The sequence below is a fragment of the Penicillium verhagenii genome (genome assembly GCF_028828195.1).
Source record: "Penicillium verhagenii strain IBT 33310 chromosome Unknown utg000005l_segment0_segment0, whole genome shotgun sequence".
NCBI lineage: Eukaryota > Fungi > Ascomycota > Eurotiomycetes > Eurotiales > Aspergillaceae > Penicillium > Penicillium verhagenii.
This window is the reverse complement of record NW_026643169.1, coordinates 3,574,732-3,586,890: the sequence shown is the minus strand read 5'-3', so window position 1 is coordinate 3,586,890 and position 12,159 is coordinate 3,574,732. Positions and strand designations below refer to the sequence as shown.

Below are 12,159 nucleotides of genomic sequence, written 5' to 3'. Positions count from 1 at the left end.
TATTATTAATAGGTCAACCCATTCTGAACCATGGTTCACTATCCCAGAAAGGGTTAGGAAGAGGGTCCTTATAACCCACAAATAAGTGGGTTTCTCGATTGAACGGCACCAATGGTCAAGGGGTTACGATGCTATCCTCCCATGCTGAAAATGAGTTCAGATAGCGGCCCGGGTTCGAATCCCGGTTGGTGCATATCTTTTTTTTTTCAATTTCTAGTTTGATTTTAACCACTTCTTTTCTTCAAAGCTACCTTTTGAGTCAAACATTCATATTCTACTCAAGATGAGGATGTTCTTCTGAATGTGTACTAGTAGTTTCTATAGACACGATGCAATCCATGGATGAGTTGGGTCTCTTGAGTCTTGGGTATGATATTTCCAAGAGCGGTTAAGTCGGCACTCTATCCGGCTTCGGTGGGCCTGGCCGATATGGTGTCAGAGTGCGAATTTCTTCGTATTCTTTTAGCGATCTCGCTCTTCTCCGTTCAATAGCAACTCCTACAAATGAAGTTTTTTCCATAAGAAAGGCATATTCTGGAAATTCGACCTCTGCCTTCCGCTCATTTCATTCCCGACGGCTTTACCCGGTTTTTAGTTCGTTACACAGCTCGTGTGCCTCCCCCTCCCCCAGGTCTTGGCTGATGGGGCGCCCTCCACCCGAGCCCACGGGCCAATCCCACCCCGTCGACGACACGAACGTCATTTCTTCCCTGCATACTGAACTCTCACCACCACATATACCCGATGACAGCGACAGTGACGACGACGACGAGACATCCCATCTGAATAACCAAAATGTCCGACGCCTTTCGCCGCCCCCGATCCTCACAGATCATCGCCGCTTCCCGTCCATAGATGAAACCGATACAGATCATGTAGCTCTTCCCGAGCCAGAACAAGAGGTTGCAGAGAAACCGGTGACATGGAGCTCTCTACCCAAAAAAGGCCAACTAGCCATCTTGACTATGGCGAGGCTGTCGGAGCCGCTCACCCAGACCTCGTTGCAGGCATACATGTTCTATCAACTCAAGTCATTTGACCCATCGTTGCCGGACTCGACAATTTCGGCACAAGCTGGTATGTTGCAAGGTAGTTTCACAGCTGCCCAGTTTCTCACTGCTGTATGGTGGGGTCGGCTGGCCGACGCAGAGTGGATGGGCCGCAAGAGGGTTCTCATGATCGGTCTATTTGGCACTTGTATCTCTGCGCTTGGGTTTGGTTTTTCTCGTTCCTTTACCACTGCGATTCTGTTTCGCACACTGGGTGGTCTGTTGAACAGCAATCAGGGCGTCATGCGCACAATGATTTCGGAGATTGTTGTAGAGAAAAAGTAAGCTTGTTATCTTGCAGTTGATAAGATCAAAGCTAATATGTCTACCAGGTACCAATCACGAGCCTTTTTACTTCTTCCTATGTGCTTCAATATTGGAGTCATCATAGGTCCCGTTTTAGGAGGAACATTGGCCGACCCCGTCAACAGTTTACCTTGGCTTTTTGGCCCTGGTTCCCCGTTTGGGGGTAAAAGTGGTGTGTGGTGGATGCAGCATTGGCCTTATGCCCTGCCCAATCTGCTCAGTGCTTGTTTTATCTTCATGTCATCACTTGCGATTTTCTTTGGTCTTGACGAGGTAAGTCGATCTACATAACCATAGTAGATACACCTGCTGACTACGAAACAGTCCCATGAAATCGCACGCCACCGCAGAGATTGGGGCCGCGAGCTTGGAAAGAGAATAGTCCGCACTTTTACACGTCGCCCATTACACTATAGCCCCCTTGTCCGCTCTGGGCAAGATAACTCTATGTATATGGATGAAAATACGGAGTGGTCTGCACCATCGAGTCCAGTGCGTACACGTCCGCAACGACCACTGGTCCCCCGCAAACGAGCGGGATTCCGACAGATTTTCACACGCAACGTCCTCCTCACTCTCCTGACCCATTTCCTCCTCGCATTTCACACCAGTGCTTTCAACTCCATGACTTTCGTGTTTCTGCCTACCCCTCGTGCTCCGGAAGGTTCCCGAACAGACTTTTTCCATTTCAGTGGAGGACTTGGTCTGCCATCTGCACGAGTAGGCCTTGCCACTGCAATCATCGGCTTCATCGGACTTCCCCTGCAAATATTGTTATACCCTCGCATCCAAGGGAAGCTGGGAACGCTCACCTCTTTCCGCACATTCCTTCCCCTCTCTCCCATTGCGTACATCTTGATGCCCTTCCTTGTAATACTGCCCCGCGTCCCTTACATTGTTTGGCCTTCCTTCACCTTTGTGGTTTCTTTACAAGTCATTTCTCGCACCTTTGTGTTACCCGCTGCCATCATTCTTGTCAATAACTGTGTCACTGACTCCACTATTTTGGGCACGGTTCATGGTGTGGCGCAAAGTATATCCAGTGCAGCCCGTACCTTAGGCCCGCTCCTTGGTGGTTGGGGTCTTGGCTTGGGCCTTGAGTACAACATGGTTGGAGCTATTTGGTGGGCTTTGGCTGCTGAGTCTTTAATTGGATATATGGTGCTGTGGACCATATATGAAGGTAAGGGGATTGAACGACGCAAACCTGATGAGGATGAAGTGGAGGAAGAGGAGCCATGATGACATTTTGGGAAGTCGTAAAAAAAAAGTCAAAAAGTCATATACTGGTTATGGTTACTAGTTAGACCTTGCCTTTTTTGCTATGGATCAAGTTTCCAAAATTGTGAACATATTCAAACGTTAGTACTATACATACCAGTACTGCTAGTGATCAATTGATTCAAATGTTACTTTCACAGGTGGTGATACACAGTGTAAACTTATGTACTAGTTTCCGGTGTTTTGGGGTGTTTTCAAACTATTCGTAGTAACATTGAATCACCGCGATCACTAATTGGTAATTTGACATCTGGATGTTTTATCAGTCAATTGATGTCAACTAGTTATCAGCTACCTAATATCTGCATGAGACATTGAGACATCTGGAAGGTTTCACCATTGATGAATTCGTTTCATTTCATCAGTTAATCATAAATCGAGACTTATTTATAAAGGCATGTCTCAAGACATACTAGGAAATGCAAATCTCAAATTTTATACTTAGCCATTATAACCATTTCTTGGCTTCAACCACCAAAACGCCAGTCATTTTGTTTCCTAGAAAGAAGGTGCAAGGAAAGCTCTCAGGGCAAGAGTAACATCCCCCTCGCTCGCTTTCAGCAATTCAGTCGCCTGGCTCTTGTTCAGATCCAGCTGATCCGCCTATCGAAAAGCACATATCAGCAATGTCTCAACACAAACACCATCGTCCCGTACTTACCAGGAACGTAACATCGGCCGCTGAAATCTTAACCGCCTTCTTTTTCTGGTCCACCCCATTACTGAGGCTCTCTCCAGAATACTTCTTATCTGCGCCATGCCCCGAAGCAATCTCAAGCCGGCTCATAGCCCTGCCTAGAGCTTCCTGGTCGGCACTGGATGGTCCCCGGGTGGGGCTTGCTGTGGCGCCAATTTCATTGGTATGGAGGGAGGAGAGGGCGGCCGCCGCCTTGCGGTCTTCAGCGTTGGCTGGAACTTGGGTTCCTTGTGCTTCGTGCTCTGCACTTGCAGACGGAATGGGGTCGGACATTATGAGGGAAGATTTTCAAGCTATAGCGAGCTTGGGTAAAAGTATCATGTTGTGATGATTGTAGCTACGGTGATAAGCGGAGATGCGATAACAAGGATGACATAATTTGTTGCCTATGTGACCAGGCAGCAACCTGACTCACCGAGATGCTCCGTGAATAAGCGCCTTTGTTAAGGTTGTGTCGAAGCTTTTCTTCAACTTCTTTGTTGCTTCTGATTTGTTCTCGTTGCGCTCAATACTCTTTTGTCTCGCATCTTGAGATCCAGGACAATTGATCAGTCAGTTCAACAGACTGTTGTTTGACCTCGCCGTTTCTTCCTACTGTACCTGGCCCGGATAACTAAGTGGGGTTACCGGTTACCCCGGCATTATCACTATGGCGGATTGGACACCCAACTGTATGTGATCATTTTTTTTTTCAGAGCGATTGTATGTCCAATTCTAATTTCTTGCCTCTCAATTCTAGCGTGGACCACCAAGCCCATCAAGCAAGATGTGGTCTACGGAGATGCACAGGGCGTGAAGGATGCGCTCGAGAAATTGCAGAAGCTCCCACCGCTAGTGACAACGCAGGAGGTAGGTACACCTTCTCGATCATTTCTCAAAGGCTAGACTACTAACAAGGTTCAAGATCAACAATCTCAAAGCTAGCTTAAAAAATGTCGCCTTGGGGAAAGCATTTGTCTTGCAAGGAGGTACGTAACGTAATCGATTTTCCCCTGCACGAGGATATGGCTGATCAAAATGTTACACAGGCGACTGTGCCGAGTTGTTCGACTACTGCACCCAGGACATGATTGAAGCAAAAGTCAAACTGCTTCTGCAAATGAGTTTGGTTCTAATTTGGGGTATGAATGGACCCCCATGAAAAGCATTGCTCTATTTCAAGTCGAGTTTCTAACATTGACGCAGGAGCAAACAAGCCTGTCATTCGTATTGCTCGAATTGCTGGTCAATTCGCCAAGTTAGTAATCACTCTTGTCATTCTCTTTTGCTCTTGCTAAAAGGAAAAAATTTAGGCCACGCTCAAGTCCAACAGAAATGGTCAATGGGGTGGAAATGCCATCTTTCCGGGGTGACAATATCAATGGCTACGAGGCGGATATCGCGTCCCGGCAACCCGATCCATCCAGACTTGTGTCTGCGTACTTCCATTCTGCTGCAACACTAAACTACTTGCGCGCTTCGCTCTCTTCGGGTCTGGCAGACTTACACTCTCCACTAGACTGGGGTCTCGGTCACGTCATCACCCCTGCAATCAAAGAGCAATACAGCAAGACTGTGAACGCCGTCAAGGATGCCCTACGCTTCATGCGCACAGTAGGCATAGACAAAGACCGTGGCATCGAGACAGCTGATATCTTCACAAGCCACGAAGGTCTATCCCTAGAATATGAGCAAACACTCACCCGACTCTTACGCAACCCAATTGAGCGGAACCCCACAGGCACAGCCACGCAGCAGCCGACATCCAACTTCTACGCGACATCTGCCCACTTCCTGTGGATCGGCGATCGAACCCGCCAACTGGACGGAGCTCACGTGGAGTTTTTCCGCGGCATTGCCAACCCTGTCGGTATCAAGATCGGGCCCAGCATGGCAGCAGACGACCTAGTCCGGCTCCTGGACGTAGTGAACCCAACTCGTGAAATTGGCAAAGTCACTCTGATCTCGCGTTATGGCGCGGGAAAGATCGCTCAGTACCTGCCTGATCATATTGCTGCTGTGCAGGCGTCTGGTCATTTGCCCGTTTGGCAATGCGATCCCATGCATGGAAATACCCAGGCCACGCCGTCGGGTGTTAAGACAAGACACTTTACTGATATTCTCGCTGAACTGCGACAGGCGCTTGAGATTCATCGTGCGGCTGGGTCCTTCCTTGGTGGCATGCATCTTGAGCTGACTGGTGAGGCTGTCACGGAGTGTGTGGGTGGTGCAGCTGGGTTGACAGAGGACGGGCTTGGGGAACGGTACACAACTTTCTGCGATCCGCGTTTGAACGAGAAGCAGGCACTCGAGCTTGCTTTCCTTGTTGCTGGGTTTTATCGAGACGAAGAGGATGACTAGATATTGAACTCGATAGGCAACCACATGGAGATCTCGAGACATACTACAATTAGGCATGCAAAAATGCCGTTGTCAAATTCTGCAGTCCAGGCATCTTCACGTACATCCCGCCGCGCTTCTCTTGCCCATGGATACTTACAAGATACATTGAGATCAATTGGAGTCGTAGAACTGCCATGGTGAAGTAAATATTGAAAAGATCACAAGGTCTTCAGCGTTATATTTGAAAAATCCCAAGCGCTAAGATCTACCATGCAATAGCTAGGATAACAGCACGATCCGAACAAAAACGTAATCAAGTAAAGCAAAAACGCCCATCAAAGCAAATGCCCCACATTGACAGTGGAGACAGGTATATGTATTTACAATGTTTCATGAACGAATAACTCATTTCGCAAGAGGGCTCGCAACAGCAGGCTTGAAGAAATGACTCTTACGCCGCGCAGCCTCCATCCGAGCACGTTGTTGCCGTCTCGATTCCCGATCGTCTTCTTCCACGAAACTCAAGGCAGGCTTGCTGTCCGGGAACAAACCACGACCACTCTGCTTTGGCGGGCAAGATTGCTGAACCAGTTGTGTCCGGTTTGAAAGGAAGTATGGGGTAGCTGGGGACATGCCAATGGCGTCCAAGTTGGAGAAGTTGTAGCCTGGTGTTTGCGGGACACGGGAGCGATAAGATTGTTGGGTGGGGGTGGAAGGCGCAACGACGGGAGTCGGGGGTGTGATCTTGCGGAATCCCTCGATAGCACCGCGGTCGGCACCGCAGCGACGGCCGCTGGCTGAGGGGGTGGAAGGCTCGGCGACGCGGACTAGTGTACCATTGACGTTACTCAAGGCGCGGGGCTCCATGCTCTTGCGGCGTTTGGCGCCACCTCGGGGGATGATGGAGCGGTCGATGGCGTAGGAGGCCTCGTCGACCCATTTGCCTTCTCTCTCACAGCTAGGAGAAAATAAAATTAGCGTGAGAAGAATGAAAAATGATTATAAAACAACTTACTCAAGGACCCATCCAACGCCGACACATTTCACCAGGCCGGCGGCTTGCTTGACTTTTTCCAATGTTCGCAGACCTCCATCCTTATACACCACATGAGTGATGCCAACCTTCGCTACAGCATCTGTTGCATCGGCAGGTGACAGGCTAGCTCTGGGGTTCCAGGACCAAGACTTAAAGCAACGCGCTCCCATTTGTTGTAATAGTTCAATAAAAATACCAGAGGCATCTTCACCTTCGGTAGTGTGAACATCAACGTAGACCACCGCACCGCGAAGGGTTTGCTTCTTGGGGCTGGCTTTTCGGCGAGGACTTTTCTCTGGAGTACTCGCGACATATGGACTTCCGGGTGGTGCCATACTTGTTGGAACTCTCGCACTGGACCGTCGAGCTTCGCTGCAACGACGCTTGGGGCTGGGGCTCCGAGGGACCTGTACTTCCTTGCGAGGAGAGAGAGAAGTTACTTTGTCATTAAGAGGAAGGAAGACGGCGTTTCGAATGCGCGGCGAAGAGCGAGTGGGGGATGTGCCTGAAAGCGAATGGCCACGCTTGCGAGGAATTTTCAAAGGGGAAACATCTCCCTCGCCTTTCAAAGGTACCTTTGACACTGTGTGGAAGGTGCGAAGGTGCTCTGGTGCGGGTTTCATTGGGGTGGCTGGCAAGGGGGAAGGGGCTGGAAGATTTTCTTTGTCTTCCTCCAGTGACACTTGTTCGTGGTTTTCAATTGACTTCTGTGGTAGACTCTCACGGGGGCGAAGGTGCTTGGGAATAACGGGCTCGAGGTCTTCAAAAATGTCACTTCTGGTGGGTGAATTAATCATACTGTGGCCTTCTTGCGCAGAAGAAAACTTGAAAGGCGAGTCAGGTTCAGACGTCATTGACATATCATCGTCGTAGTCGTGAAGTGGAAGTTCTGAGAAAAGACGCGGCGTGTTTGCAAGTGAGGGACGCGGGAGAACAGGGTACGAAATATCGCCTTCGTCTGGAATGTGGGTCTCAGCAGATCGCTCTAATGGGCCAACGAGAGAAAACACGCCTCGGCGACGTGGGCGTGCTGGTCTGTCCTGGGACGGGGTGTTGGTTTCCCAACGGCCGAACTTGCTTGCCAGTGGCGTGAAACCAAGATTGACGTTGAAGCCGGACTTTCGCCGGCTTCGAACGCTCGGCGTACCAGATAAACTTGGCGCAGCTGGAGTAGGAATTTCGAACTGGGCTGTATCCTCGGGGCTATTGACTGCATCCATACGATCATCGGTGTTATTGATGTCGAAAAGGGGAGGCTGTGATTTGGTACTTCCGAGCAGGGACATGGGAGTCATCTCATGCATTGAAGGAGTTGGCACCAATGGAGGGACTGATCCCATCCGCGAGAGCGGACTTTCTTCACGGTCATTCATCTCGTAAGGCGACTGAGGTTGAGGTGATAGCGCAATAGTATCTTCTTCAAATGGTGGCACAAGAGTCCGCTCATCATCAACTAACTCCTCATTTTCACTCTCGGTTTCCTGCTCGTCATACGGTTGGTGAACAACACTCCCAACTTCATCGATGTACTCCAGTTCATTGACCTCCTCCTCCCCCTCCTCATCATCCTGGTTCTCGATTTCGCGATTCATCCGAACGGGTGTCGGAGATTCGGGCTGTTCCATGGCAGATTCTTCAAAGAGAGCCAAATCAAGCGGTGATTCAGACGGAGAGCCACGAACTGTGTTTTCAGGCTCGTGGGTTGGTGAGGAGAGTGCCGGCTCATCGACGGGCTCAGTAAATTGCATCACAACATCCTCCTCCTCCTCCTCCTCCTCCTCCTCCTCCTCCTCCTCCTCTACTTCATCTTCCATGTCACTTTCATCGTCTCCATTGACGAAATTGACGTCGGAATATACATGGGGTTCAATATCATCGCTGGCAGGAATATTGGCAAATGACTTCTCCAAATCTTCCATGGTGTTGAAGCAGATAGTTCCAAAGTCATCTGGCTCCTGGCGAATTTCCTCTTGTAGGTCGTGAATCTTCTCGTCGATATCGGCCTCCGCCTGTGCCTCTTCGTCTTCGTGTTCTTGTTCTTCTTCCTCTTCCTCTTCCTTCTCCTCCCCTTCACTCAAAACAGTGGGCTCGCTAATATCAACTTCCGCGCTTTCGAGCTCCGGTGCATCTTCGGTCTCGTCAACCTGTTCTGGTGATGGAGACTGGGTTGGAGTGCTGCTAGATGACTGTAACTCGATGCCGAAGACATCACGAGCAACTTCTTCCACCATCTCAAGGTCTTCATCTACGGCTGTCTCCTCTTCTTCCTGGTGAGAAGATAGGCGCCTATTGATGGATCCAAAGAGAGGAGTAGTGGACATGCTGGTTGTGTTATCGCCAGACGGTGTGGCCGATTGGCTCATGGAAGATTTGGTTGAGAAGATAGATCCTTTGAAGGGGGAAGCAATTCTCTTGGCTGGACTTTGGATGAAGGAAGATCGAGCAGGAAACGAAGGAGTTTCAGTCTTGGATGGCGATTGAGAGAACGAAGCACCCAAATGAGCCTTCCTTGGCGACATTTTTAACGGTGAAACTGGTCCGTGGGAGAACTCGAAAGCTGGCGCAGTTTCCGATTCATCGCGGAAGAGAGAGCCTTGCCTTGGGGTGGCTCTGAATGAATATCGGAACGGTGAAGATTGTTCTGGTCGTCTAGCGGGGCTGGACATGAAGACCGATTCACTGAGGTCAGCGGACTTTCCAGGAGGAAGCGTCAATTGACCATTATCTGTGATAGTCTGTTGGCTGCGGTTGGGAGTGAAATTGATTTTTCGTACTGGTGAGCTTAGGCCAGTAGTTGATGATCCGTGTTTTGGCGTTGGGAGCTTCGGTTCGCCATTCTCATCGATGAGGCTCGAAGCTTTCTTGGGGGTGAAATTGATCTTGCGGACTGGGGAGCTCAAGCCGACAGGCTCCGAGGCATGTTTGACAGGGGAATGAATTATAAGCTTGACTGGGCTCTTCATGTCGTCCTTAGATCCAATCAATTCATCCTCTTCTTCAGAACTAGCATAAGCAGAAAGCGACTTGGCCACCTGTTTATCCTTCTTGGGTGATAGTGGTTTTGTCACATTCTTCTTAGCTGGCCCAGGCTTGCGACCTCGGATAGCTCCTGTGGCTTTGCTGCGCACGGGTGTTGCTTTTAGACCAGCCTTGCCAACAGCAGCCCCCTTCGCCGGAGCTTTTCTGCGCCCAACAACAGGCGCTGCTGGCTCCTCATACCCTTCTGATTCTGAGCCTGATAGATCTTGAAAGGTCACAGTCTTCTTCTTGGCAGGTCCACGCAGCAAGTTTGAACGCATGGTTGTCGAATTGGTGGCAATGAAAATGTTCTTGGGGTCTGTACTCTCAAGGGGTGCTTCGGCCTCGGTCGCTGCTCGAGTAGTTTTACGGGTCTTTGGTACGGTCTTCGTCGCATCCGCCTTCGGTCGTCCCCTGGTTCGAGGGGCAGTCTCAACTTTAGCGGGGGGTTCTGCGGGTGGAGTCTTTTTTGGTCTTCCGACGCGTTTCTTGGGCTCGGCCTTAGTAGTCGCTTTCTCGTTGGGTTCGGGCACAGGAGCTGTTGCTACATTCCTGCCTCGAGACGCGGCTGTAGCTCCAGTCGCTGTGCGTCCAGCTGGTCTGCCTTGTGGGCGAGCGACATGCTCTGACTCCTTCATCATCATTCCAAGCTCATCATCCGTGTCGTCCGAATCGTAGGCTGTGGTTGCTTTGGCAGGGGTTCGTTTCTTGACCGCGGTGGCCTTTGGTTTGACCGTTTTGTTCAAAGTCGTTCGAGGCGCCGCCCGAGCTCCTCGTTTGGCGGGGGACGGTGGGAGGACGGCCGCGCGAGCCATGGTGGCGATGTTATGATTCTTTGTTGCAGATTCGCGTCGCGTGCCGGGATGGGTTTGGCGAAGATGGCGGTTTTTAGAGATGTCGGCACCAGCTTGCACTCATGGCGTGTCTGTGTCGATTAGTCGCGGGTGGCGGGTAAAGTCCGGAATGCACCAAGCTGCAAGGCAAAATAGATTGTGGTGGAGCGTGTTTCGTTGAAGCTCACTCAACCCGCGTTGTTACCGTGGTAACGGGTCACATGATGGATCTACCACAATGGATCTAGCGGAGAAGGATCATCACTCTACTCTGCAATAAACAACCCTTGAAGTCCACGGGTGGATCGATTGTTACTAAATCAATACTTCGGTTCAAAGAGCCTTCATATCAAGGGTGCTGGTTTCAAGTTTGTTTAAATGTCTCCCTTGCGATATTTACTACTAGGTACTAGTAGGTACATATTGGACATTGGGAGAAAAGCGAACTAGAGCTCCCGAGCATGTGACTGCTATATATATTGTTTGTCAACATTTGAACACAATGTTGAACACCCGTGGGCCCACTCAATTCCCAGGTGCCGTATAGGACCTCGGGAATAAATATATCATCACAATAACCTCCCTAGACATGCCTGGGGGTATTTCGATTGATACAGACATTTAGGCGTTCGGATATCGTAGGTAGTCACTCAGTGGCTTATATTTAAGCTTCAAGCCCTGAAGGTCCCTCGAGCCTCATATTTAGGTGAATATCTCTTACAACAAAGAATCGTCTCAGGCGACCAACCTTGGACGCCACGGGGATAAGTTTCACCCTTGGAGATCCTTGAGGATAGATGGGAGTTCAAAGTCACACAAAACATTTGAAACAGATCGGCCCCGGGAGCATTGGGGGAGGAGAGACTGCACATGCATTGTATGTATGAACCTTTGACCGTGGTAGGCCAATAGTTGGAATATGATAGTTCACATTGCAAGGATATGGCTACTTGCAGCTGGGACGATGGGGCGTTCCCGAGGGCCAAATGTTGGGATAGGAGGCCTGATAGCTGAATGAACCCTGCAATATTCAAATGTTGAACATTCAAAGTGCCCTGCAGTCAGCCGTTATGAGTTGGATATTCCGATAGCAGGTAACCTGGAAGTGACACTCACTGTAACACCGATAAGGGCATTATCGCTCACACTAAAATGGACTGAGATGGTGTAACGTCGGCAATCCCCCCTTATCAGGTGATCCTACATTTCCAACGTTCTTTGTTAGTGCTTACTCTGAACACATCACTCTTCAACCAATTTACACTGTGTACATAAAATCATATTTGATGCCACCATTCAATTTCAACAACCTTTTTTAGCAAATACTAGTATCCAATGCAATCTTCCTGGCGGTGTAACATCACTTATACCAATCCCGCTGATGTTTTTTCCCCCTGTTTCAATTCCCCGCACTTCTTGCCATGTGAGTCCCAACGCACGACCCCACAACTCACAACTCCCACGTTGAAGTTACATCCCTGAACGCCATTTTTTAGGGAAATCGGAGATGAAGCTAAGGGAGTGGAGTCTCTCGGCAACGGATAAATCAGACGACCAATTGCCTCCTATAATTAGGGTGGCGGCCAGCGGGCTGACGGCTTATCAGCTTCCCTCGAG

General features: G+C 49.8%; 4 protein-coding genes across 4 annotated transcripts; 2 read left to right on the top strand and 2 right to left on the bottom strand.

Moving 5' to 3' along the window:
• Positions 1-641: 641 nt before the first annotated feature.
• On the top strand, positions 642-2,597 carry N7466_004851 (putative MFS multidrug transporter; the record flags this gene model as incomplete). Its single annotated transcript, XM_057164248.1, has 3 exons — positions 642-1,330; positions 1,382-1,628; positions 1,680-2,597. The coding sequence occupies 3 exons, from the start codon at positions 642-644 to the stop codon at positions 2,595-2,597; spliced, it is 1,854 nt and encodes a 617-aa protein (XP_057022929.1).
• A 537-nt stretch (positions 2,598-3,134) lies between these two features.
• On the bottom strand, positions 3,135-3,606 carry N7466_004850 (huntingtin-interacting protein K; the record flags this gene model as incomplete). The annotated part of the gene is made up of 2 exons (XM_057164247.1): positions 3,135-3,239; positions 3,298-3,606. The coding sequence occupies 2 exons, from the start codon at positions 3,604-3,606 to the stop codon at positions 3,135-3,137; spliced, it is 414 nt and encodes a 137-aa protein (XP_057022928.1).
• A 376-nt stretch (positions 3,607-3,982) lies between these two features.
• On the top strand, positions 3,983-5,673 carry N7466_004849 (3-deoxy-7-phosphoheptulonate synthase class II; the record flags this gene model as incomplete). The annotated part of the gene is made up of 6 exons (XM_057164246.1): positions 3,983-4,004; positions 4,073-4,182; positions 4,238-4,301; positions 4,362-4,454; positions 4,519-4,570; positions 4,626-5,673. 6 exons carry the CDS (start codon positions 3,983-3,985, stop codon positions 5,671-5,673), a joined length of 1,389 nt encoding a protein of 462 aa, XP_057022927.1.
• Positions 5,674-6,060: 387 nt separating this feature from the next.
• N7466_004848 (uncharacterized protein) lies at positions 6,061-10,524 on the bottom strand (the record flags this gene model as incomplete). The annotated part of the gene is made up of 2 exons (XM_057164245.1): positions 6,061-6,613; positions 6,671-10,524. 2 exons carry the CDS (start codon positions 10,522-10,524, stop codon positions 6,061-6,063), a joined length of 4,407 nt encoding a protein of 1,468 aa, XP_057022926.1.
• Between the last annotated feature and the right edge of the window lie 1,635 nt (positions 10,525-12,159).